Source organism: Eptatretus burgeri, chromosome 13 (genome assembly GCF_056783735.1).
Source record: "Eptatretus burgeri isolate ZD-2024b chromosome 13, Ebu_testis_v1, whole genome shotgun sequence".
Classification (NCBI taxonomy): domain Eukaryota; kingdom Metazoa; phylum Chordata; class Myxini; order Myxiniformes; family Myxinidae; genus Eptatretus; species Eptatretus burgeri.
The window spans coordinates 32,865,935-32,890,043 of record NC_140973.1 but is presented as its reverse complement, the minus strand read 5'-3'; the positions used below and the strand labels follow the sequence as shown (position 1 = coordinate 32,890,043).

General features: G+C 45.5%; 1 protein-coding gene across 1 annotated transcript in view; it reads left to right on the top strand.

Moving 5' to 3' along the window:
• Positions 1–24,109, top strand: part of LOC147014206 (uncharacterized) — an 86,308-nt gene that overhangs the window by 1,261 nt on the left and 60,938 nt on the right. The window contains exon 2 of the mRNA XM_085851975.1: positions 8,784–8,914. Coding sequence (XP_085708101.1) covers positions 8,784–8,914 — 131 coding nt within the window. The remainder of the gene's footprint in view (positions 1–8,783; positions 8,915–24,109) is intronic.

Genomic DNA, 24,109 nt, shown 5'->3' with positions numbered 1-24,109 from the left:
GTGATAGACCCATAGACTCAGCTTCAGCACGGGAGATTCCAATAATCTTAAAGGCCTTGGTTTCCACGGTGTCAAGATGAGAAAGATGTGAGGCAGGGGAGCCAGCTCAGAGAGAATAGCAGTACTCCATCAACCTGCGGATGAAGGCCTTGTCGGTGGGTAGGAGTTCAGGTGTGCCAAGGAAGGACTTTGTATGATGGAGGATGCCCAGTCAGCGACTGGCTTTGGAGGCCAACTTTCAAATGTGGTTTGCAATAACGAGTCGCTGAGGGATGTATGTAACACATAAACAATGAATTATTGCAGGAAATATCCAAAAACATAGTGAATACGTTGTACAGTGCATTCGTATTTGGTATGTGAGGCCTTTGCTAAATATAGAGCTTGACACTTTTCATGCTTCCACACAGTTGATCAACGTAACCCAGGCAAAAGATTCAATAAAATCATACCGCGGTAACTTTAATAGTTTACTCAGTTGTGTATCACCATGTAATCCATCCATCTATCCATTGGGACCATACTCTGTGCAGAGCGTTGGTGCTGCCAAAGCAGTCTCCTGGGTCTTGGGCACAATCCTGGACAGGGCGCCACTCTGACACAGGATACCAGCAAGCTGACACTCATTTTGCTGACATCAGAAGGATGAGAGGCAGAGTCAACCCCACCTGGTATTAATTGAACAGCCTAGTGGGATTTGAACTCAGGATCATAGGATCCCAAGCCCACCACCTGAACCATTAAACCAACACCAGGCATACTGTGCCATGTTGTTGCAAATATGCTGTTGTACTCACCACATTGGCTGTATGTTTGGGGTCATTGTCATGTTGAAAGATGAATCCTCACCAAATGATACACATTCCTGATAGAACGGAATGATGCATCAGAACCAGCCTGTACCTGTTGGCAGTCAATGGACCTGAAATTTTATGTAAATCTAAGACATCTTAAGCTGAGATTCAGCTCCAAACTTGTATTTATCCACCCCCATGCTTTACCGTAGGTGTTGTACGCTGACCATTAAACTGCTCCCTGTTCTACCTTTGAACAAACTGCAATTTATTTTGCCAAACTGTTCAAACTTTAACTCTTCTATAAAGAGCTCCTTCCGGGTTTGTTTATCCTACTGTCATTTTTACTGCCAGTTTCAGCCTTTTTGATCGGTTGTTTCTCCTCGGAAAGGGTTTTCCGGCAGCTTTACATCCATTGAGATGACCGCGTGAATGTGTGTCTTCCTGTTCTTGAAGAAACGTTGACACCCATCATGAGGTTATTCGAAAGATCTCCTCCGGATCCTCATATGTTATGTCGAGAACATACCCTGAGGTACTTAACATAACTTTTGGAGAATTTGGCCTTTCTTCCTTTACTGCTTCAGTTGTCAACAGTTCCAGGGATTTGAGTAACCTCATCAGAGTCTTGAATGCAGCTCGTGCTGAAACATGAAGTCGGGCTGCAATCTGACACGAATAGCCTTCACAAGCTAAGACTGATTTATCGATGCTTGTCATGTGATATTTCCTTCCCAGCAGTCGTAGTATTCACCACACATTCGTAACACTATAATGATATCACCGCTTCTTATACTTTCATAGTCATGCAAGTTTGGTAATTTCTGATTGCTTGCTTGGCAATCAATCACTAAAATTATACGACGAAGCATTTCATATGTATATATATATATATATATATATATATATATATATATATATATATATATATATATATATATATATATATTATATATACATACATACATATATATACACAATGTATATACTTTTATTTATTTTTTTATTTTTTAATATATGATGCCATTATGTCACATGTTATTTACGTTTTATACACAGATTTTCTTCTGTTTCCATAATTATTTCCAATACTATATATGCACACAGTTTCTGGCTTTGAGGACCGCTGAACCCTCTCTCACCTGGGTTTGAACCTCGATTCCCCTATAAATTGTCATCCTGGTGTTTCGTGATCGGGGTTATACATCAGTGTTTGCTTCATCCCTCCGATGAACATTAAAATGGATATCCCCTCTGCTGGCAATAGTTGTTGGACATTCAGGATCCCACAGTGCCCTTCACGAAAAGTGAGTTATCTCCGGCATGCTGGCTAAGTACCCAGCCTTAGTGCGGTGATTCATCCATGATTGTAACCCTTTCCAAAGGAACTGCTTCAGCAGAACTACCGTGTGTGTTCAGCAAATCCACTATATAAATATATATATATATATATATATATATATATATATATATATATATATATATATATATATATATATATATATATATATACTGTGTGTGTGTGTGTATTGTTGCAGTTCTGGAAACTGCATTGCTCTAAGGCAATGGCATCCATCATACAGTGATCCCCAGACAGTTATTGCATTAATATACGTGCAGTTAGACCTTTCCCTCATGTCTAATGGGTCAAACGGGATAAAGTGCGTTGCGTGGATCTCATAGTTAGGTCTCATTATATCTCTATCTTCATTCCAACTCTTTTCCTCTTATTCCTGAAATAAATCCAAGCAGGCACTGCACCCAGACGGCCGCCTGTAAAAACTGCAGCGACACCCTCCACTATGAGAATGTGTCCTCAGGGAGGCCAAAAGAAGCATCAACCACACGATGGAAAAGTCCTCCGCTGCGAGATACGGTGTCTAAGAGAATAGTAGAACCATACATTAAATCCCAACACTGTACAGGATGCGAGCGGCACGCTCTTTTCAACCCTGATTTATATCCAATCCTTTCCTTCAATCCATGACACAGATCGGGGCTGGCACCGTGCTCAGGCAGCCACCTGTGAGGATCACCACTGTGATAAATAACCGCATGCACGATAGCGGACCCGCGCACAGCCCCGTGATAATTACCTCTTTGTCTCTTTGGGGCATGCATAGTGCACTTGTTCATTCGGGCCTGCATGCTGATTGCAATGGCATCTTACCATCGCACAGTACAGGGCACACATAGTGCACCTCTTCATTCGGGTCTGCGTGCTGATTACAATAGCATCTTACCATCGCACTGTCTGGGACGTGCATTGCGCACATCTTTGTTCGGATATGCGTGCTGGTTCACAACGGCGTCTTACCATCGATCTTCGCTCGCCACCGCGGCCACCAATATCTCCCGCAGATGGCGGGGATCTTCTTACACCTCTGCCTTGATGCAGCAGGTCTCGTGCAAGGTGTTACGAGACCGTTAGCCTCATCTCCTCTCCTTTCTTCTAATTAATTCCTCTTTATTACACATTATTACACGTGTGTGTGTGTGTGTGTGTGTGTGTGTGTGTGTGTGTGTGTGTGTGTGTGTGTGTGTGTGTGTGTGTGTGTGTGTGAGAGAGAGAGAGAGAGAGAGAGAGAGAGAGAGAGAGAGAGAGAGAGAGAGAGAGAGAGAGAGAGAGAGAGAGAGAGAGAGAGAGAGAGAGAGAGAGAGAGAGAGAGAGAGAGCCAGAGCCAGTCCTAGCTTTAAGTTAAGATTGCAGAAGATATATCTGTATAAGTCTGCCCTGTGTCTGCTTTGTAAGTTGCTTGTTTTGTTTTCGCACCACACATTTCTTTCTATCCCTGCTTTACATACAACAACAAAATACATTAATTGTGCCACATATTTTTCCTCATCTGCCTGTAATAAATGCTAATGTAGAAATGTTCCCAGCTCCTTTTTGTCTTTTCTTTCATTGATCCAGCATGGTCCCTAGCCTAGCCGGGACTTTATTCCCAACGATCCGTTTTTTTAGCCAGTACGTTCCTTGGCAGTGTAACTCGGCTGCATCTGATCCGGTAAGGTGACCCAGTTCAGACAAGGCGTACCGAGGGCATGTCCCCTGGTAATTAGGTCACATGATTATTTTTAGGTATCTGGATAAACCTTAGACGGAGGACTCTAGGTCACATAGTTGAGTTATTGGTGTTCACGGTCGGTTAGCGACCCGTCACGGAGTTATCCGTGTGCGACGGCCTGCGATTCCGGGGAGTCTGGTTGGAACCCGAGATAGCTTCCTCCCTTGTGGTCTTCTCACCCCGACCTCCGGCCGCAACAATATATATATATATATATATATATATATATATATATATATATATATATATATATATATATATATATATATATATATATATATATATATATATATATATATATATATATATATTGTTATGGATCTGGAAACCATAAGCATTCAACATACAGATGTCCCAAAAGTCAGTTATGTCGTTAAGTATGTGTGTAGTCAGATCCCTTTCCTTTTGTCTAGTGGGAGCATCAAAGGCGTGCGTTGCGATTTCTTTTCCGTTCGGTTATTAAATCTTTACATCCAACGAACCCTCCAACAAGCCATCTAACAACCATCCCATTTGCATGACTTCTTGGCCCATCACGATCCACCACCAACCAGCTGCCTTCTCGCACCCTGACGTGCCAAGGCAAGATCTCGCGGTTCCGGTTTCTCGGCTCCCACGAACGTTGTAACTCTTTCACGACAAGCTTTGCAACATTGATACTGTTGCTCGTCAAGTATGAACCCACGTGGAGGAGTGGCTGGGGTTTCCCGGCAGGGGCCGTTGCAGCATTGATACTGTTACTCATCAAGTATGAACCCACGTGGAAGAGTGGCTGGGGTTTCCCAGCAGGGGCCAAGGCCCCGCCCCCGGAAAGGTATGCCGTGGGATCCTGTCCAGTCAAAGGCGGACAGCGAGGTGTGTTCACCAAGGCCCCTCCCTGCTGATGGAGGTCCATAAATTCCCGAGCACTTTCTGAGGCAGGGGTCTTTTGGGGGTCTTGGAGAGTCTTTTTGAGGTCTTGCAGAGTTTTTGGTGGGTCTTTTTGGAGAGTTTTGGATTTTTTGGTGTCACGAAAGGGGTTTTTGCTATTACGAAGGTCCTCGAGGCGGCGAACGTGTTTCTGCTGGCCCTCTACAAGGAAGGAAAGAGCGACCCTGACCCCCCCTCCGTGGACCCCGCTACTCACCACCGAGCTCCGCCACGAACCTCGACTCCCACACGTGCGACTGGGGTCCAAACCAGCGACCATTGCCAGGTGCCGCAGCATGGAGTACCCTCTTTCTCCGACCGCCAGGTACACAACCGAACTCTGACCCCCCAGCTTGTCTCACTCCTCAGCTGTGATGGTCCAATAAAGAACTCTGGGTTTCTTTTCATTTGTGTGTGTGTCTGCGTGTGGGCCCGTCTTTAAGTAGAACTGAAGAGGTGTTTTTGGATCATTGTAAATGATTCTTGCATATTCGCGTTAAGTCTTGCTTTGTGTCTTCATTTACTGTAAATAAAAGTTGTTCAAAATGTTCCCAGTTCGTTTCCGTCCCTTCTTGAATTTTTCCAGCATGGTTCGGATATGAGTTTAGGCGGGGTTTTAACCCCGATAATCCGTTCATTCCAGCTGGCACGGTTTTGGCAGTTTCTGCTCGGCTACACCCGAACCGGAGTTGGTAGTCGATAGTTGGAACTCGACCGCAGTCGGTAGAGTGACTCGGGTCGAGCAAGACGTGCCAAGGGCGTGGTTTCCCCGTTAGTCGAAATTGCGAAGTTAATTCGGTAAATTGCTTATAGACAAATAGACGCTACGCTACGCGGTTGAAATATTGGCGACCACGGTCGGTTAAACGACCCGCCGGCTCGCGGAGTTATCCGAGCGACGGCCGACAATTCCGGGGAGTTTGGTGGGAGACGACACAAGCTTTCCCCACCTAGTGGTCGTTCTCGCCACCGACCCCTGGCCCACAACTATATATATACATACATATATATATATACATATATATATATACATATATATATATATATATATATATATATATATATATATGTAAATGTTGTTCGTCTTTCGGCTGCTCCCGTTAGGGGTCGCCACAGCGGATCATCCGTTATGATCTGCATACTGATTTGGCACAGGTTTTACGCCGGATGCCCTTCCTGACGTAACCCTGGTCGCCTCTTATGACACAGGGATAAGGATTGGGTTTCGCCATGATCCCGGGCTGCCCTACACCCTCTCATAGTGCGGCCCAGCGCAGAGCTCCCGTCCTCAAGCGATCCTCCAACACAAGCCTCCGAGTAGCCGGATTACAGGCGCACGCCACTACACCCGATATATATATATATATATATATATATATATATATATATATATATATATATATATATATATATATATATATATATATATATATATATCCTGGTGTTGGCGTAGTGGTTAGGGTAGCGGCTTGGTATCCAAAAGGTCCTGAGTTCAAGCCCCATTGGCCGCTTGAATTAATACACACCAGGAGGTTGACTCAGCCTGTCATCCGTCCGAGGTCGGCGAAGTGAGTACCAGTGTACTGGGCCCGGTGTATGCACCGGTTAAAATAGGTGTACCATATCCCTGTGTCGTAAGAGGCGACCAGGGTTGCGTCAGGAAGGGCATCCGGCTTAAAACCTGTGCCAAATCAGTATGCAGATCAGACGGATGATCCGCTGTGGCGACCCCTAATGGGAGCAGGCAAAAGAAGAAGAATATATATATATATATATATATATATATATATATATATATATATATATATATATATATATATATATATATATATATATATATATATATATATATGACACCCTCAAGCCAAAGAAGCTGCATAAACCAACCAAAGAGGACCAACACAAGGTAAGCATTTTGCTGTTTCAAACCCTTCCCAGAGTTCCTCCACAGCTATAAAGACATTCACACATAGTATACACATGAGAATCCCAATCCTACATGCCCCCTCAGCTGCCAGACTGGTTTCATCGCTTATTGGCGAATCATCAGCGATAGTGCAGACAGAAATGCATATCAATGAGGCTCCAAAGCATGTACCACGTGCAAATGTCAAAAGCAGTCAATATATAAATAATATAGCAAGACCCACCAAAATGGGTCTGTTGTGGTGTTGTGGTTGTGGTAAAACAATGAAGGTTGTGGTGGTCACGTTTCATCGAAATCATGTGTGTAGTTTCAGAGAAGAGAGCAAATACCTATTTGGGTGGGGGGAGAGGTGGGCTCAAAACCCTTCCCCATAGACCTCTTCATGAGTTTAAGTTTTGTAATTCAGCTTACTTTAAGAGATTCTCAGGGTTATGGCATGTGCAGAAATGAAATAAAGCCACAAACGCCTGCATCTCCGGGCATTTATAAGCATAGAAATGTACCCTGTAATTTGTAGCTATGATCATCAGGCATTTGAAAATATGAGGAGTGAGGAAAGTGAAAAAACAAAAACTTTGTCATTAAGAAATCATTGCGGCCTGTTCCAAGTCAAGTCATGGTTGAGCAGGCCAAAAACATGCCAAATACCCGAACAAGGTAACCCAAGATGCGCCTTCCGAACCCATCGAGAGTGAGGTGGCCGAGGAATCGCCTCATAATGGATATAATTATATAAGGCCATTAATTATCTTCAAAAGGGGGGGGGGGTTTTAATTAACCCAAACACACAATTTTCACTCATGCATTCCCTTGGAGTTCCCTTCCCAGGTCGAAAAACCAGTTAAAACCAGTACACATTTTCAACTGGTCTCTATTGGTTCTAATTGGTCTTTAACTGGTCTCTATTGGTTTCAACTGGTACCAGTTAAATTCAGTCAGAATTCCAATTTCCCAGTTGAAAAAACCAGTAGCTCATATTTGTACCAGTTGCAATGTACTGGTCCCAGTTGATACCAGTTGCAATGTACTGGTCTCCCAGTTGATACCAGTTACAATGTACTGGTCCCAGTTGATACCAGTTACATAAATACAATTGTATTTCAACTGGTAATATATCACTCTATTCCAATTTCCATATTAAAACCAGTAAGAAACCAACTGGCTTTACTGGTACCAGTTGGCTACTGGTTTTCAACTGGTACCAGTTGACCAGTAAGCTACTGGTCTTTACTGGTTTTTTGACCTGGGTTAGTATGCATGCAAAGTTTCAGTCTACTCAGTTTATGCTCGGTTTCAACTTGCAGGTACACACGCACTTATTAGTATCAATACTCATGTTTTATGTGCATGCTGTAGCTCTTTTTAAGCATAATTTGCTCTAAGTTGCAAAGTTGGTGTAATTGTTGATGGAATGCTTGACTTGATACTCATTTTTCATTTGAATAATCCTGGAGTGCTGCCCTGGTCTGCACCTGCCTGCTGGACTTCCCTGGCTGGGCATGTCATGGAATGCCAATAAGACTGCAATTGTGTGATGGCAGCTGAAACAACTGCCTACAAGCTGAAGAAGTGTTTTGCAATGGGTGTTTTTTATTTTATTTTTACAGTGTGATGCAATTTTTAGTGTTTGAAGAGATTGTGAATTGCTTAGGTGGTGGACCCAGCCAACCTGGTGCACACCTTTCAACCATTGTTTTCAATTGATCATGAAAGTGTTTCAGGCAAGAACACATTTGCTGATTGGGATTATTAGCCTGAAAATGCATTGCATGATCCATTACAGTTGTACCGCTTCAACAAGTTTTGGACTCTCAGCTATTCAATGGAGGGTGCTTTCATTTTCCAGCATACATGACCTCCCTTCTGTGATGGCCTACGAGCAATACAGATCACACAGGACATCAGTGCTACTCCAATCTTGAGCATTGTGCTTCTCACCCAGCTTGGAATTCGTGACTGTGTGTGTGCCAAACTTGCAGCAAATCGAATCTTTGCCACTTATCCAAAATAATCACAAACTGATACCATATATCATTTCAGGGGTATGTTTATTTTCCCTTTTCAAGTCGATAATCTCCTTCCCAGGAAACCCAAGGTACAGAAAGTTATTGGAGACCGAACGGTGCGAGAAGTTTCCAGCCGTGGCCTTTGCAAGTTCGGACGTCTCTTGTCCTGCTGCTATGGATGGCACGTTGGAGAAACTGGTGGATGTGAACGTAAGCCTCCACGGTGTTATAGTTACTTTGCTTAATCTTCATTCCCAGGCTTGGTGTTTTTTTTTAATGTGGACTATGCATGCAGTAACCCATGTTTTCATCATGAAAATCAAGCTCTTGCTGGAATGCTTTGGTCACTTGTGACGTTAACAGCTGTTCGCAGCTGCTCTTAACCCATGCAATGTGATGCAAAATGGAGGCTTAGTCCAAACGTTTATTTTGTTTGATTATGTCGAGACCAAAAGCGTCATCTTTTGGTATATTATGTTTATATTGTGAAATTAGATGCTTACTTGTTACTTTTTATTAATGAGTTCTTTCGCTTTTGAAATATAAAGGCATGAACAGCAACTGCGTGGTCCTATCAACAGTGGCTGGTTCCTTCGATACATGCACTCTTGTTGTTTTGATATTTCAAAACTAAGTGCATTCGTTTGCAACCTGATCGCACAACAACAAATGAAAGGGGTTTTTTTTTGTTTTGTTTAAGTTTTGCCTTCGTTGTCCTTCATGTGGGCTTCTTCAGGGTCACATAATCAGTTTATTGGCAATGATTAAAGACCCCCCTCCCAGAAGAGCTGTTTCATTTCAAACATTCAACAACAGCTTTTCTGAAGGATTGTTTTTGTCCTCATCAAACATGTTCAGTTTTTTAATTTGTTCTTGCGATCAAAGAGATGTAAATACAGCCTGGCAGATAGATATGCCATGGCATGTCCCACCGTGCTATACGTAGAGTGTGATATACATGACATGGCAGATAGATATGCCATGGCATGTCCCACCGTGCTATACGTAGAGTGTGATATACATGATATGGCAGATAGATATGCCATGGCATGTCCCACCGTGCTATACGTAGAGTGTGATATACATGACATGGCAGATAGATATGCCATGGCATGTCCCACCGTGCTATACGTAGAGTGTGATATACATGATATGGCAGATAGATATGCCATGGCATGTCCCACCGTGCTATACGTAGAGTGTGATATACATGACATGGCAGATAGATATGCCATGGCATGTCCCACCGTGCTATACGTAGAGCGTGATGCATGCTGTTTGAATCTGCATTATGCAGAAACTATTTTAGTTCTGGCCAGGTTCATGTTGTGTTTTTTTTTTAACTTGCGCTTATAGCAACAGACTGAGAACCACAGACATTCCAGTATTGTCACACATAGCTGTCCTAACACCCTAGTAATTAGGCTGCATTGCATTAGATGTGAAGTCCAGGCTAAAAAAAACAATACAAGTTGACATTGCATATGTATTCATAGAATTGTGTGAACAAGGAAAATGTCAGAACTTTGTCAAAGTTCTTGCTCGATCAGGTTCGTGGCTGACAGGATGGCGTTGAGGTATACACATTCACCTCTGAGCCATCAAGTCTGGGTTTTAATCTCGGCCAAGCTATAAAGTGTCATCATCATGTCTCGCAGCAAGGGCAAGGCATCAATACGTGTGCCATTCCTCGGATCTGTTAAACTGGGAGTCCCATTTGCCAATATTTGTTGATGGACGCGAAAGATCCTACGGTGTCCTTCATGAAGAGGAGGTGAGCGATCGCTGGCACTCAGAACAAATTATAAACTTCTGCCCTCACCTACAGAGGGTGTTGCATCAGTAGGATCGCCACTCCATCAGCCAATGATGCTACCCTGCAGCCATGTGATTCATATGAAAGAAGAACCATGTTAGGTTCATGTTTGCAAAAGTCTGTGTCCACAAAATGTTCGGCCTCTGTGGCCTTTAATGTTCCTTTCAAATCCACACATTATTTCAGTCACATCATACCTGTGTCCATGCCAAAACCTGAAAGGACTGCTTTGAAAGCAACAAACGATGCAGAATTTGTTGTTTTTGTGAGGTGCATCCCTTGAAGACTTTCCTTTGAAAAATCAAAGCTGATAGTCTGTAAAGCTTTTATCCATCATAGTCTCCCTTATGGGCTGGCACCCCAGCATCACAACTCTCTCTCTCTCTCTCTCTCTCTCTCTCTCTCTCTCTCTCTCTCTCTCTCTCTCTCTCTCTCTCTCTCTCTCTCTCTCTCTCTCTCTCTCTCTCTCTCTCTCTCTCTCTCTCTCTCTCTCTCTCTCTCTCACTCTCACTCTCACTCTCTCTCTCTCTCTCTCTCTCTCTCTCTCTCTCTCTCTCTCTCTCTCTCTCTCTCTCTCTCTCTCTCTCTCTCTCTCTCTCTCTCTCTCTCTCTCTCTCTCTCTCTCTCTCTCTCTCTCTCTCTCTCTCTCTCTCTCTCTCTCTCTCTCTCTCTCTCTCTCTCTCTCTCTCTCTCTCTCTCTCTCTCTCTCTCTCTCTCTCTCTCTCTCTCTCTCTCTCTCTCTCTCTCTCTCTCTCTCTCTCTCTCTCTCTCTCTCTCTCTCTCTCTCTCTCTCTCTCTCTCTCTCTCTCTCTCTCTCTCTCTCTCTCTCTCTCTCTCTCTCTCTCTCTCTCTCTCTCTCTCTCTCTCTCTCTCTCTCTCTCTCTCTCTCTCTCTCTCTCTCTCTCTCTCTCTCTCTCTCTCTCTCTCTCTCTCTCTCTCTCTCTCTCTCTCTCTCTCTCTCTCTCTCTCTCTCTCTCTCTCTCTCTCTCTCTCTCTCTCTCTCTCTCTCTCTCTCTCTCTCTCTCTCTCTCTCTCTCTCTCTCTCTCTCTCTCTCTCTCTCTCTCTCTCTCTCTCTCTCTCTCTCTCTCTCTCTCTCTCTCTCTCTCTCTCTCTCTCTCTCTCTCTCTTTCCTTTTCTTCTCTCACTCTCACTCTCACTCTCACTCTCACTCTCACTCTCACTCTCACTCTCACTCTCACTCTCACTCTCACTCTTTCCTTTTCTCTCTCTTTCCTTTCCTTTCCTCTTTATTCATTACATTGCTTATTATACAATTAATTTATTTGGATACAGTCAAAGCTCGTGGAAGAGCGAGAACACAAAATGGATCAGGATGCAATAAAACAAAAGGAACAGCAGAAAGGGAAGGGGTAAATGCCAACTGCAGGGTCGAGACACAAAATAGATGGAGACAGCCAACAAGGGATGTGGGTAATAGGGATGTGGGTAATGATGAGGGGTAAGGGGAAGATGCAAAGGGTGAACAAGATTGGTTCAGAAACAAAATGTTGGGGGGGGGGGGGGGTGGAGAGGGGGTGGTTTAACGGGTGTATAAAATATCGTGCTTTTGGTCTGAGATGGTGGTGAACAGCTGTCTTAAGATCTGGTGGGAAGAATGAGATTGAAGACAAAGTGGAAGTTGGTTCCCCCCAAAAAAGAGGAACAAATGAGTGGAGGTGAGCAGATATTCTGGATTTTGGGAGTTTTACTAAAAGGGAGTTGCTGGTATACTGCATGCACCCTGCAGATATCCAAGGGGGAGGTGGGGGGGCACAAAGCACATAAAGGGTAGACAGTAGAAGACCAGAACGGAGGTGGTGGAAGACAGAGAAACCACAGACCTGTCTGTGATGGGAAAGTGATGTGCCCATTGACTCAGCTTTATTGCGGGAGATTCCAATGATCTTGAAGGCCTTGGTTTCCATGATGTCAAACTGAGCAAGGTTTGAGGCAGGGGCACTAGTCCAGAGGGGACAGCAGTCCTTCCTCCAGCTGTGGATGAAAGCCTTGTAGTTGGATAGGAGTTCAGGTGTACCAAGGAAAGACTTTGAATAGTGGAGGATGCCGAGCCAGCGACTGGCTTTGAAGGCCAACTTTGAAACGTGGTTTGCCAAGGGAGATCATGGCTGAGAGTTTGACCCAAGAGTTTGAGTGACTGGACTGCTTCGAGAGGGTTGTTGAGAAAGTAGATGGGAGGGTTTGCAGCATGGAACTTTCGGTGAAACAGAGTAAGAGTGTGAAATTTATCAGGGTTAAAAGACATATTCTAAGTGTTTGATCAGTTTGTGATTTTGTCAAGATCGAAAGAGAAGGAAGAGGCTGCTTCCTGTCCAGGGTGAGGAATGTCACAGCAAAGGTTGGAGTCATCAGTAAAGAGCTAAAGAGGATTTTCCAAAGAGTCAGATATGTCACTGATGAAGATTAGGATTTAATAATTTTTTTTTTTTTTGTATACCTTGGTCGAGGCTCGTATGAGAGCGAACACACAACTCACAGCAAGGAGGCATGAGACAAGAGGGGCGGGAGTGGAAGGGACAAAACATTGGGGAACAGACACAGGTGAACTGTGGAAGGGAGAGGGATGGGGTTGGGACGGGGAACATGGCGAGGAGAAGATGGACATTTCAGGGACTTTCAGGAAGGAAAGCAGAAGAATTGAAGGAAGTGGGCTTGGGTGGATTATCGGGGGTAGAAAATATCGAGGATTTGGATGGGGGAAGATAAGAGGTGGTGGTGAACAGCTGTTTTGAAAGCCTGGAGGGAAGAATGGGAAAGAATAGAGTGAGGAAGTTTATTCCAAAGGCAGGAAAAAAGAGGAATGAAAGAGTGAAGATGAGCAGTGATTCGTGATTTTGGTAGTTTTACCAGAAGGGGGTTGTTGGCGGACCTTGAGCGCCCTGTGGAAATGTGGTTGGGACAAATCGCAGAGAGAGCAGGGGGGGCAAGGCTGGAGAGGAGTCGGTAGAAGACAGAAAGACCACCGACCAACCTGCGGTGATTGAGTGAGAGGCCCAAAGACTCAGCTTCATTGCGGGAGATGCCGATGATCTTAAATGCCCTGGTTTCGACAGCGTGAAGTCGAGAAAGGTGGGAGGCAGGAGCACCAGCCCAGAGGGGAGAGCAGTACTCCATCAGGCTACGGACAAATTAAATTAAATGGAATTAAATGCAGGAGGCCCATTTGGCCTTTCTTATTTATTACTTACGAAATCTAAAGATTTCGTAAGTATATTGATCACTTCCGGACTCTGTTACTTACGAAATCATATTGATGACTTCCGTCATCTGTTTGTGTGTTTGTGTGTGTGTGTGTGTGTGTGTGTGTGTGTGTGTGTTTGTGTGTGTGTGTGTGTGTGTGTGTGTGTGTGTGTGTGTGTGTTTATTGGTGGGCACGATAACTCGAGAACAGAAGAAGCTTCCAATGTCAAATTACACCACGTGATTCAGGAGGGTGATGGCTCGTGCTGATTAGATTTTGGTCAAAATCAGTCAAAGGTCAAGGTCACAGTGAGGTCAAATATTCGATTTTTGATGGTTTGATACAGAATCATCGTAGAAACTTCTGGTTTGCGTCGCTACATTCTCAAGAGACAGCTTTTATTAGACAAGGTCAGAGGTCAAGTTGACGATTTCGTAAGTACCAGTCTCTGACTGCTTGTTTATTTGTTCGTACGCATCAGGTGGCTGCTTGGCTGTATAATTTTCTGGGGGCACTGCTGTGCCACTGATGCAATGCCCCTGTTACCTCCTCCTCCTTCATACGCAGCATAAGGCTGCAGGTAGTATCATTGCCTGAGGGTAAACCTGTGCCACTGATGCAATGCCCCGATTACCATTACACAGGTATACTCATTTTGCCAACCTCAGAAGGATTACAGGCTGAATCCACCCAGCTGGTGTGAATTCAACGACATAAGCCTGGTGTTGGCTTAGTGGTGTGTGTGTGGCTGGCTTGGGGATCTTCGGGTTCTGAGTTCGAGCTCCGTTGGCTGCTGAATTCATACCAGGTGGGGTTGACTCAGCCTGTCATCCTTCTGAGGTCGGCGAAATGAGAACCAATATACTGGTATAGGAGCACAGCATCAGCAGCATAGTCGCACCCAAACAAAATGATCGCTACCCAGAAGCCAAGCTGCCACACACAAGAAGAAGAAGAATTCAGCAGCACAACAGGGGATTGAATTCAAGACCTTAATATCTTAAACCAGTCACCTTAACCATAAAGCCAAAACCATGCTTTAGACTTTTTTGAATGCACGATATATCAACACCGCATTCATCCAGTCTATTAGTTTATCAACTCATTTTCTTTGGTGGGAGGCAGTGTAGAAACATAGTGGGGCAAGGCACATGACAATTACCAGGGTGATAAATACAGTATGTGTTTGTGTATGTGTGTATATTTATATATATATATATATATATATATATATATATATATATATATATATATATATATATATATATATATATATATATATATATATATGAAAGGGGATGCCTGAGGAGTGGAGATTAAGTATACTGGTTCCGATTTTTAAGAATAAGGGTGATGTGCAGAGCTGTGGTAATTACAGAGGGATAAAGTTGTTAAGCCACACCATGAAGTTGTGGGAAAGAGTAGTGGAAGCTCGGTTGAGAGTAGAGGTGACGATCTGTGAGCAGCAATATGGGTTTATGCCAGGAAAGAGCACCACTGATGCAATGTTTTATTTGCTTTGAGAATGTTGATGGAGAAGTATAGGGAAGGCCAGAAGGAATTACATTGTGTGTTTGTGGATTGAGAGAAAGCTTATGATAGGGTGCCAAGAGAGGAGTTGTGGCATTGTATGAGGAAGTCGGGAGTGGTGGAGAAGTATGTGAGGATCGTGCAGGATATGTATGAGGACAGTGTGACAGCGGTGAGGTGTGCGGTAGGAATGACGGACCGGTTTAAGGTTAAAGTGGGATTGCACCAAGGATCGACTCTGAGAACTTTCCTGTTTGCAATGGTGATGGACAGGTTGACGGACGAGATCAGACTGGAGTCTCCATGGACTATGATGTTCGCAGATGACATCATGATCTGTAGGGAGAGTAGGGAGCAGGCTGAGGCGAGCCTCGAGAGGTGGAGGTACGCACCGGAGAGAAGGGGAATGTTAGTCAGTCGGAGTAAGACGGAGTACATGTGCGTAAATGAGAGGGAGGGTGGTGGTATGGTGCAGTTGCAAGGAGTTGAGGTGGGGAAGGTGGATGGGTTGAAATACTTGGGATCAACTGTCCAAAGTAACGGAGAGTGTGGGAGAGAAGTGAAAAAGAGAGTGCAGGCAGGATGGAGTGGGTGGAGAAGAGTTGCAGGAGTGATTTGTGACAGAAGGGTAGCTGCAAGAGTGAAGGGGAAAGTATATAAGATGGTAGTGAGACCAGCTCTGTTGTATGGTTTGGAGGCGGTGGCACTAACAAAAAGACAGGAAGCGGAGCTGGAGGTGGCAGAGGGAAAGATGCTGCGATTCTCGTTGGGAGTGACGAGGATGGACAGGATAAGGAATGAGTATATTAGAGGGACAGCGCAGGTAGGACGGTTTGGAGACAAAGTGAGAGAGGCGAGATTGAGATGGTTTGGACATGTGCACAGGAGGGAAGCGGAGTATATCGGGAGAAGGATGCTGAGGATGGAGCCGCCAGGTAGGAGGAAAAGAGGAAGGCCAAAGAAGAGGTTCATGGATGTGGTGAAGGCGGACATGCGGGTGGTTGGAGTGTCAATGGAAGATGTGGAGGATAGAGCGAAATGGAGATGGATGATCCGCTGTGGCGACCCCTAACGGGAGCAGCCGAAAGAAGAAGAAGAAGAAGAAGAAGAAGATGTATATATGAAAGGGGGGAAGTGGTGCCCATAGCTGGACTGTGGTAAGTGTAGTGTGGTCCGCGTGTTTCGCATAGGTTAGATTTCCATGTTTTAGGGATCTGTCAGAGTAACTCATTTGTTCCACGCAACACTGAGGTGGCAGCGTGTTTAATTTATAGATAGGGTATAGGTTAATTATGTATGCATAAATACCTCTTGTTTGTGGATGGGGCTAGATAAGGACTTTCCATCACAGAGGCATACGTGTCACATGTGTGAAAGGCCAATTACGATCTATCTGACCAGTGTGTGCCAGCCGTAGTGGTGCAGTGTACTGTGGAGCCGGAAGTTTCTGGATCGGAAAGCTGTGAGAAGTTCAGCCGAGCTTTGGAGGTTGGATAACATGACAGGAAATCTCCAACGTGTGGCCCTAAATGGAGTTCTTTCATCCCCTCTTCCTGTGCAGGCTGGAGTTCCTCAAGGTAGCGTTCTGGGCCCTGTTCTTTTTCTGGTTTTCATCAATGATCTCTCGGACTCTCTGGAAAATCCTCTATTTCTCTTTGCCGACGACTCCACCCTCTGCCGTACCATCTGTCATCCCTCAGACCGGCAAGCAGCAGCTTCTTCGCTCACTGCAGATCTGGAGAAAATCACAAACTGGTCCAACAAGTGGAACATGTCTTTCAATCCAGACAAATCTCACACTCTCACTATGTCTCTTCGAAAGGACCGTTTACAAAACCCCCCCATCCACTTTCTCAACAATCCTCTGGAAGAAGTCTTTTCTTTCAAGCTTCTGGGTCTCACTATCTGCCATGACCTTTCCTGGGAAAGTCACATTTCCAACCTTGCCTCAAAAGCCAGTCGCCGACTGGGAATCCTCCGTCGTGCAAAGTCCTTCTTCGGCCCTCTTGAGCTCCTGACCACTTACAAAGCTTTTGTCCGTAGCCTGATGGAGTACTGCTCTCCCCTCTGGGCTGGTGCTCCTGCCTCCCACCTTTCTCGACTTCACGCTGTCGAAACCAGGGCTTTTAAGATCATTGGCATCTCCCGCAATGAAGCTGAGTCTTTGGGCCTCTCACTCAATCACCGCAGGTTGGTTGGTGGTCTTTCTGTCTTCTACCGACTCCTCTCCAGCCTTGCCCCCCCCTGCTCTCTCTGCGATTTGTCCCAACCACATTTCCACAGGGCGCTCAAGGTCCGCCAACAACCCCCTTCTGGTAAAACTACCAAAATCACGAATCACTGCTCATCTCCACTCTTTCATTCCTCTTTTTTCCCGCCTTTGGAATAAACTTCCTCACTCTATTCTTTCCCATTCTTCCCTCCAGGCTTTCAAAACAGCTGTTCACCACCACCTCTTATCTTCCCCCATCCAAATCCTCGATCTTTTCTACCCCCGATAATCCACCCAAGCCCACTTCCTTCAATTCTCCTGCTTTCCTTCCTGAAAGCCCCTGTAATGTCCATCTTCTCCTCGCCATGTTCCCCGTCCCATCCCCATCCCTCTCCCTTCCACAGTTCACCTGTGTCTGTTCCCCAATGTTTTGTCCCTTCCACTCCCGCCCCTCTTGTCTCATGCCTCCTTGCTGTGAGTTGTGTGTTAGCTCTCATACGAGCCTCGACCAAGGTATACAAAAAAAAAAAAAAAAATAAAAAAAAAAAATGAAGGAACTGGATGAGATGGCCAAGATCATTGAGGATAGTGAAGGCTTCAACTTCACTCCCAGACTGATTGGTGCAGGTGGAGTGGATTATCCAGGAGGAGTTGTGGATGTTGAAATCCTAAAGAATGATTATTTCAGAAGATGGAGAAGATTGTTGTATTTGCTCAATACATGTAGTTAGTTGGTTAGATAGCTACATGTGATTGGCAGAATTGAGAGCAATAAAGGCAGCAGATTCATTTATTGATTTTGAAGAAAGAGACTTTGAGCCAGAGATGTTTAAAATCATGGTTGGAAAGCTAAAAATGGGGATTCCGAATGGCAGTGATGTTAAAGTGGATGAACTCTCGGTGCAATTGCCAGCTGTGGAGTAGAAACTGTGGTTGAGGATGTGGCCAGGGCACTGGAGTTTGGTCGTAAAGATGGGTTCAGCAATCTGAATCTCAGTGAGGAACATGATGTCTGCTCTAGATGATTGCACCAGATGGTGGGTAGGGTTGAGATTGAAATGAAGACCTCGGATGTTGACAAAGGAGAAAGCTAATTGACTGGAGAAGGATGGTGTGCCACGGATGATTGGCCCACAGTACAATCTTCATTCTTTTCATTGTTATGCATCATTAGAGAAAAATAACAATAAAAAGACAGGGAGAGGGGCTTCGGGGGACTTTGCAGACAAACAAAGAGCATTCTGGATGTCACCAACAGAACTAGCCAGTGGCCTTGGAAGGACCTCCCAGAATTACATGCTTTGTGAACTGGCAGAGAACAGGTCGTGAACTTGCAAAGAATGGGACCTGAGATTTTGTTCCGATGTCGTGCTGTGCTGAGTTGTGTCCGTGTCTGGAATAAACCTATTGTTCCCACTTCAGAGTCTTCGTCCCTGTTCACCGAATACATTACCGTGGCGACGAAGGTGGGATGTCATCGTGCATCGGCAGATTGCGTGAATATGCAGTGGGAGATGATTGGGAAGACTATACCGGTCATCTGAAGCAGTACTTCGTGGCAAGCCAGATGGACATCGATGAGGATGCTGAAAGGCGGCGAGCTGTATTAATGACCGTATGCAGTGCCCCGACGTACAGCCTCATCAAAGATCTTCTTGCTCTAGCCAAACCTTCTGACAAGTCGTATGAAGAACTCGTCATTCTCGTGAAAAGACATTGTCACCCTAAACCAGGTAAGATCGTCTCGAGATGTATACTTTATACCCATCATCGTCAAGATGGTCAGTCGGCACCGGAGTTGGTGGCTGATTTACGCCAACTCGCTGAATATTGTGAGTTTACAGATAATAAACTCGAAGAGATGTTGCGCGATGTCATTAAAATCGGCATCAATGACGACTCAATTCTGCGGAAACTCCTCACTGAATCGGACCCTTATTTGGCTGAAGTCATGGAAATAGCCACTGTGTGTATGCAAACTGCCAAGAGCCTGCGAGTGATCTCTAACAAGTCAAAAGTTATCCAGCAGGACCCATCGGTTAACAAGGTAACCTTTGGCTCCAAGCAAAAGTGTTTGAATAAACCACCAAATTCACCTCCACCTCCTGACATTTCTGAATCTACTCGGAATTGGGGTAACTTGTTGGCATTGTGGTGGTTATCATCAAGCTTTCCAATCCATACATCAGGACCATACTCTGTGCAGAGCATTGGGGGTTGCCAAAGCAGTCTCATTGGCTATTGGGCATAATCCTAGACAGGTCACCACTCCGACACAAGATACCAGCAAGCTGGCACTCATTTTGTCGACCCTGGAAGGATGACAGGCAGTCGACCCCACCTGATATTAATTCAAAAACCAAGTGGGATTTGAACTCAAGATTCTTTGATCCCAAGCCCACCACCCTCACCATGAAGCCAGCACCAGGCAAGCTTTCCGATGTCGGTAAAGGAATTATACCTGTGACAACTGTGGTAAGCGGGGACACTTGAAGTATCATTGTTTTCGATCCAAGTTGAAGAACTTGTCTCCTGCTTATCACATTGGGGTGAATCCTGATGCAGCGGATGATAGGTCACAGAGCACAGCCTGCAGCCGAGAGTCAAGTGAGGAACTTCATGAGGTTTTCTCTGTTGGAACAAAAAGCTCCGATGCTCCAATTACAGTTGATGTAGCAATCGATAAGATCCCGGTGAGGATGGAAGTTGATACCGGCGCTTCCAGATAAATTATGAGCGAGAGCAAGTTCACCTCTATCTAATCTCCGAAAAAGGCTCCTGCAGTCCAGCCTGTATCTACTGACTTGAGAACATACGCCAAGGAGGTGGTTCCTGTAGTTGGCTCAGGTAACGTAACTGGAGGAGATGGAAACAGCACTCATGTCCTACCGCTACTGATAGTGTGTGGAGAAGGACCAACCCTCTTCGGCCGAGAGACGTTATGAATATATAATCAGACTTTTTTTGTTGTTGTTTTTTTGCATACCTTGTCAAGGCTCATATGAGAGCAAACACACAATGCACAGCAAGGGGGGCATGAGACAAGAGGGGTGGGAGTGGGAAGGACAAAACAGTGGAGAACAGAGACATCAGGAGATCTCTGGAAGGGAGAGGGATGGGGTGGGGAACATGGGGAATACAAGATGGACATTACAGGGACTTTTAGGAAGGAAAGCAGGGAATTTGAAGGAGGTGGGCTTGGGTGGATTATCGGGGGTAGAAAAGATCGAGGATTTGGATGGGGATGAGAGGTGGTGGTGAACAGCTGTTTTGAAGGCCTGGAGGGAAGAATGGGATTGAATAGAGTGAGGGAGTTTATTCCAAAGGTGGGGAAAAAGAGGAATGAAAGAGTGAAGGTGAGCAGTGATTCCTGATTTTGGTAGTTTTACCAGAAGGGGTTGTTGGCGGACCTTGAGCGCCTTGCGGAAATGTGGTGAGGACAAATTGCAGAGAGAGCAGGGGGGGTGAGGCTGGAGAGGAGATGGTAGAAGACAGAAAGACCACCGACCAGCCTGCGGTGAGAGGCCCAAAGACTCAGCCTCATCGTGGGAGATGCCAATGATCCGAAATGCCTTGGTTTCTACAGTGTGAAGCTGAGAAAGGTGGGAGGCAGGAGCACCAGCCCAGAGGGGAGAGCAGTACTCCATCAGGCTGCGGACTAAAGCTTTGTAAGTGGTCAGGAGCTCAGGTGGGCCGAGGAAGGACTTTGCACGACGGAGGATTCCCAGTCGGCGACTGGCTTTGGAGGCGAGGTTTGAAATGTGGCTTTCGCAGGAAAGGTCATGGCAGATAGTGAGACCCAGAAGCTTGAAAGAAAGGACTTCTTTCAGAGGATTGTTGAGAAAGTGTATGGGGGGGTTTTCTAAACGGTCCTTTTGAAGAGACATAGTGAGAGTGTGAGATTTGTCCGGATTGAAAGACATGTTCCACGTGTTGGACCAGTTTGTGATTTTACCCAGATCTGCAGTGAGCGAAGAAGCTGCTGCTTGCCGGTCTGAGGGATGACAGATGGTACGGCAGAGGGTGGAGTCATCAGCAAAGAGATGAGGATTTTCCAGACTCAGAGAGATCATTGATGAAAACCAGAAAAATAACAGGGCCCAGAACGCTACCTTGAGGAACTGCAGCCTGGACAGGAAGAGGGGAGGAAAGAACTCCATTTAGGACCACACGTTGACTGCAACAGGAGACGAAGTCTGCGAGCCATGAGTGGAGATGGCCTTGGATACCATAAGAAGAGAGTTTGGTGAGCTGGGCAGGGTGCCAGACCATGTCAAAAGCACGTGATATGTCTTGGGATATGGCTCTGATTTCATGTCCGGCAATGAGCACCTCCATCCATTGTTGGGAGAGCAGAAGCAGAATATCCAGGGTAGAGTGACCTGATCTGAAACCAAATTGAAGATCGGAAATCAAGCTATTGGAGAAAAGGAAGGATTTAATGTCTGAAGCGATGATGGATTCCATAACCTTGCTGATGATTGGCAGAAGGCTGATTGGACTGTACTTGCAGAGATCTGTTTTGGCACCTTTTTTATGCAGGGCAGTGATGTTTGCTATTTCCAAGCAGATGGCAGATGACCTTCGGCAAATGAGAGGGTGATTAGAACCGAGAGAGGGTGAGCAAGAGCATAAGAGCATGTTTTTAAGACACGTGGGCTGATGCCTTCTGGACCGGTTGCAGAATCTGAGTTGAGGTTTGACAGCAAGCTCTCCACCTTGTCAGGAGAAAAGGACACAGAGTCCAGGGACAGTTGGGTGTGACTGGATAGGGTGGGTAGAGAAAGCAATGGGTTTTGGACTCAATATTTAGCTGCAAACACAGAGTTTAGGCATTAAGCCTTTTCACGTGCGGTATCAGCAGTGCGGCCATTTGAGGTAAGGGATGGGATGGAGGGGGAACATTTAGCAGAAACAGATTTGATTAAACGCCACCAGGATTTTGAGGAGGGAGAGAGGTGTGAGAGTTCGGACTTGAGCTTAGAAAGATGTTTTCTGGCTCTCCTGAGGGTAGATACACATTTGTTCCAAGCTTTATGGAAGGAACTGAGAGTACCCACAGTTGGGTTTGCTTTCCATGAGGCAAAGGCAAGTTGTTTCAGGACAACTGCCTCACCACAAGCTTCAGTGAACCAAGGGTAGGACAACTGAAGATGAGAGGGGATAAATCTGTGCATGAGGGAGAGCAAGTTTCTTTGATGGAATTCCCAGGATGAGTTGATGTTGGAGAAAGTAGCGATAGGAGACCAGTCTGTAAGTTTGATGGCTGCTTGGAGACCCTGCCAGTCGGCTTGAATGAAATGCCAGACTCGACAGCGGTGAGGTGGTTCTCTGATAATAGCCAGAGAGATGTCCACTTTGACAAGGACGTGGTCAGAAGAACCGATTGGAGCGGAGGAAGAGCAGCAGCTATTGTCAGGGAAATTTGTCAAAATCAGATTCAGAAGAGATGGAGAACCATTGGTTGAGATCCGGGTCAGGAAGTTGACCGATTGAGTCAGTCCCAATGAGTCGCAGAAAGCTTTTGCTGAAGTACCATGCCAGGTGAGAGAGGTACCCACACCGAGCCAACTGGCATGATGACAATTGAAGTCGCCACATATGAGGAAGAGAGAGTTTGGATGAGAAGATAGAAGTTGGTCCATGTTTTCGGAAAGCGAGATGTAAATGGAGTTGTCACTGTTTGGTGGATGGTACAACACACATATAAACATGAGGTGGGAGTGTAGGGGTAGCCGTAGCCAGAGGTATTCCTGGGGGTGTGGGAGAGTGAGGGCAGTGCATGGAGAGTGAGGAATAGAGTCTTTGATGAAGAGAACAACTCCTCCACCAGGATGAGGCTCAGGTCTGTCATACCGGAGGAGGGAGTAACCAGGGAGAGATACTTGGGAGTCAGACACGTCTTGGGGGAGAAAAGTTTATATTAGTCAGATTATGTCTGATTTGTCAATGGCAACCTGTATGGAAAGATCTGAACGGTTTGAGCGAAGGGCATGGATATTGGAGGTCCTCACTGTTAATGAAGAGGGAGGGGAGGAGGCTTTGAGTGCAGGGGGTGGGAGGGGAGGGGGAGGTTCGGACAAGGGACGAGGGAGGGAGGTAAGGAGGATTGTTGAAAGAGTGTGGGGGATTTCAGAATAGCTTGGGGAGGGGGTCGGATGAGGAGGAGAAAAGGCTCTGTGGTGCTGGGGGAGAGGGGGAACAAGAGAGGGGGAAGAAGGTGGTTGAGGATTTGAGGAGGTGGAGTGAAGAGATGGAGGTGAGAGGGCAGTGGAAGGAGGAAGCTTTGTGGATAAGAGGTGGGGGGACTTTGAGAAGAGTGAGTGAGGGAGTGAATGGTGAGAGAAGGGTGAGTGGGGAGAGTTGAGGGAGAAAGGTGAGGGGGGAGTTTTTGTGAGAGGTTAAGGGGAGGCTTGGAGGGAGAAGAGTGTGATGGTTGCTTTGAGAGGGAGGAGTGAGAATGGTGAGTTGGCACTGAAAATGGAAAAAAATAATGGTTGATGGAAAGCGAGCATTCATAGCAAACTGGGGTTTTAAAAAGTTTTAGGTCAGAGATGCGATTAAACACGTTTCTTGATGGATGCAATAAAGGCGAATTCAGAGAATGGAGAGAAGAAACGCTGTTAACAGTTGGATTTTTTAGGCAA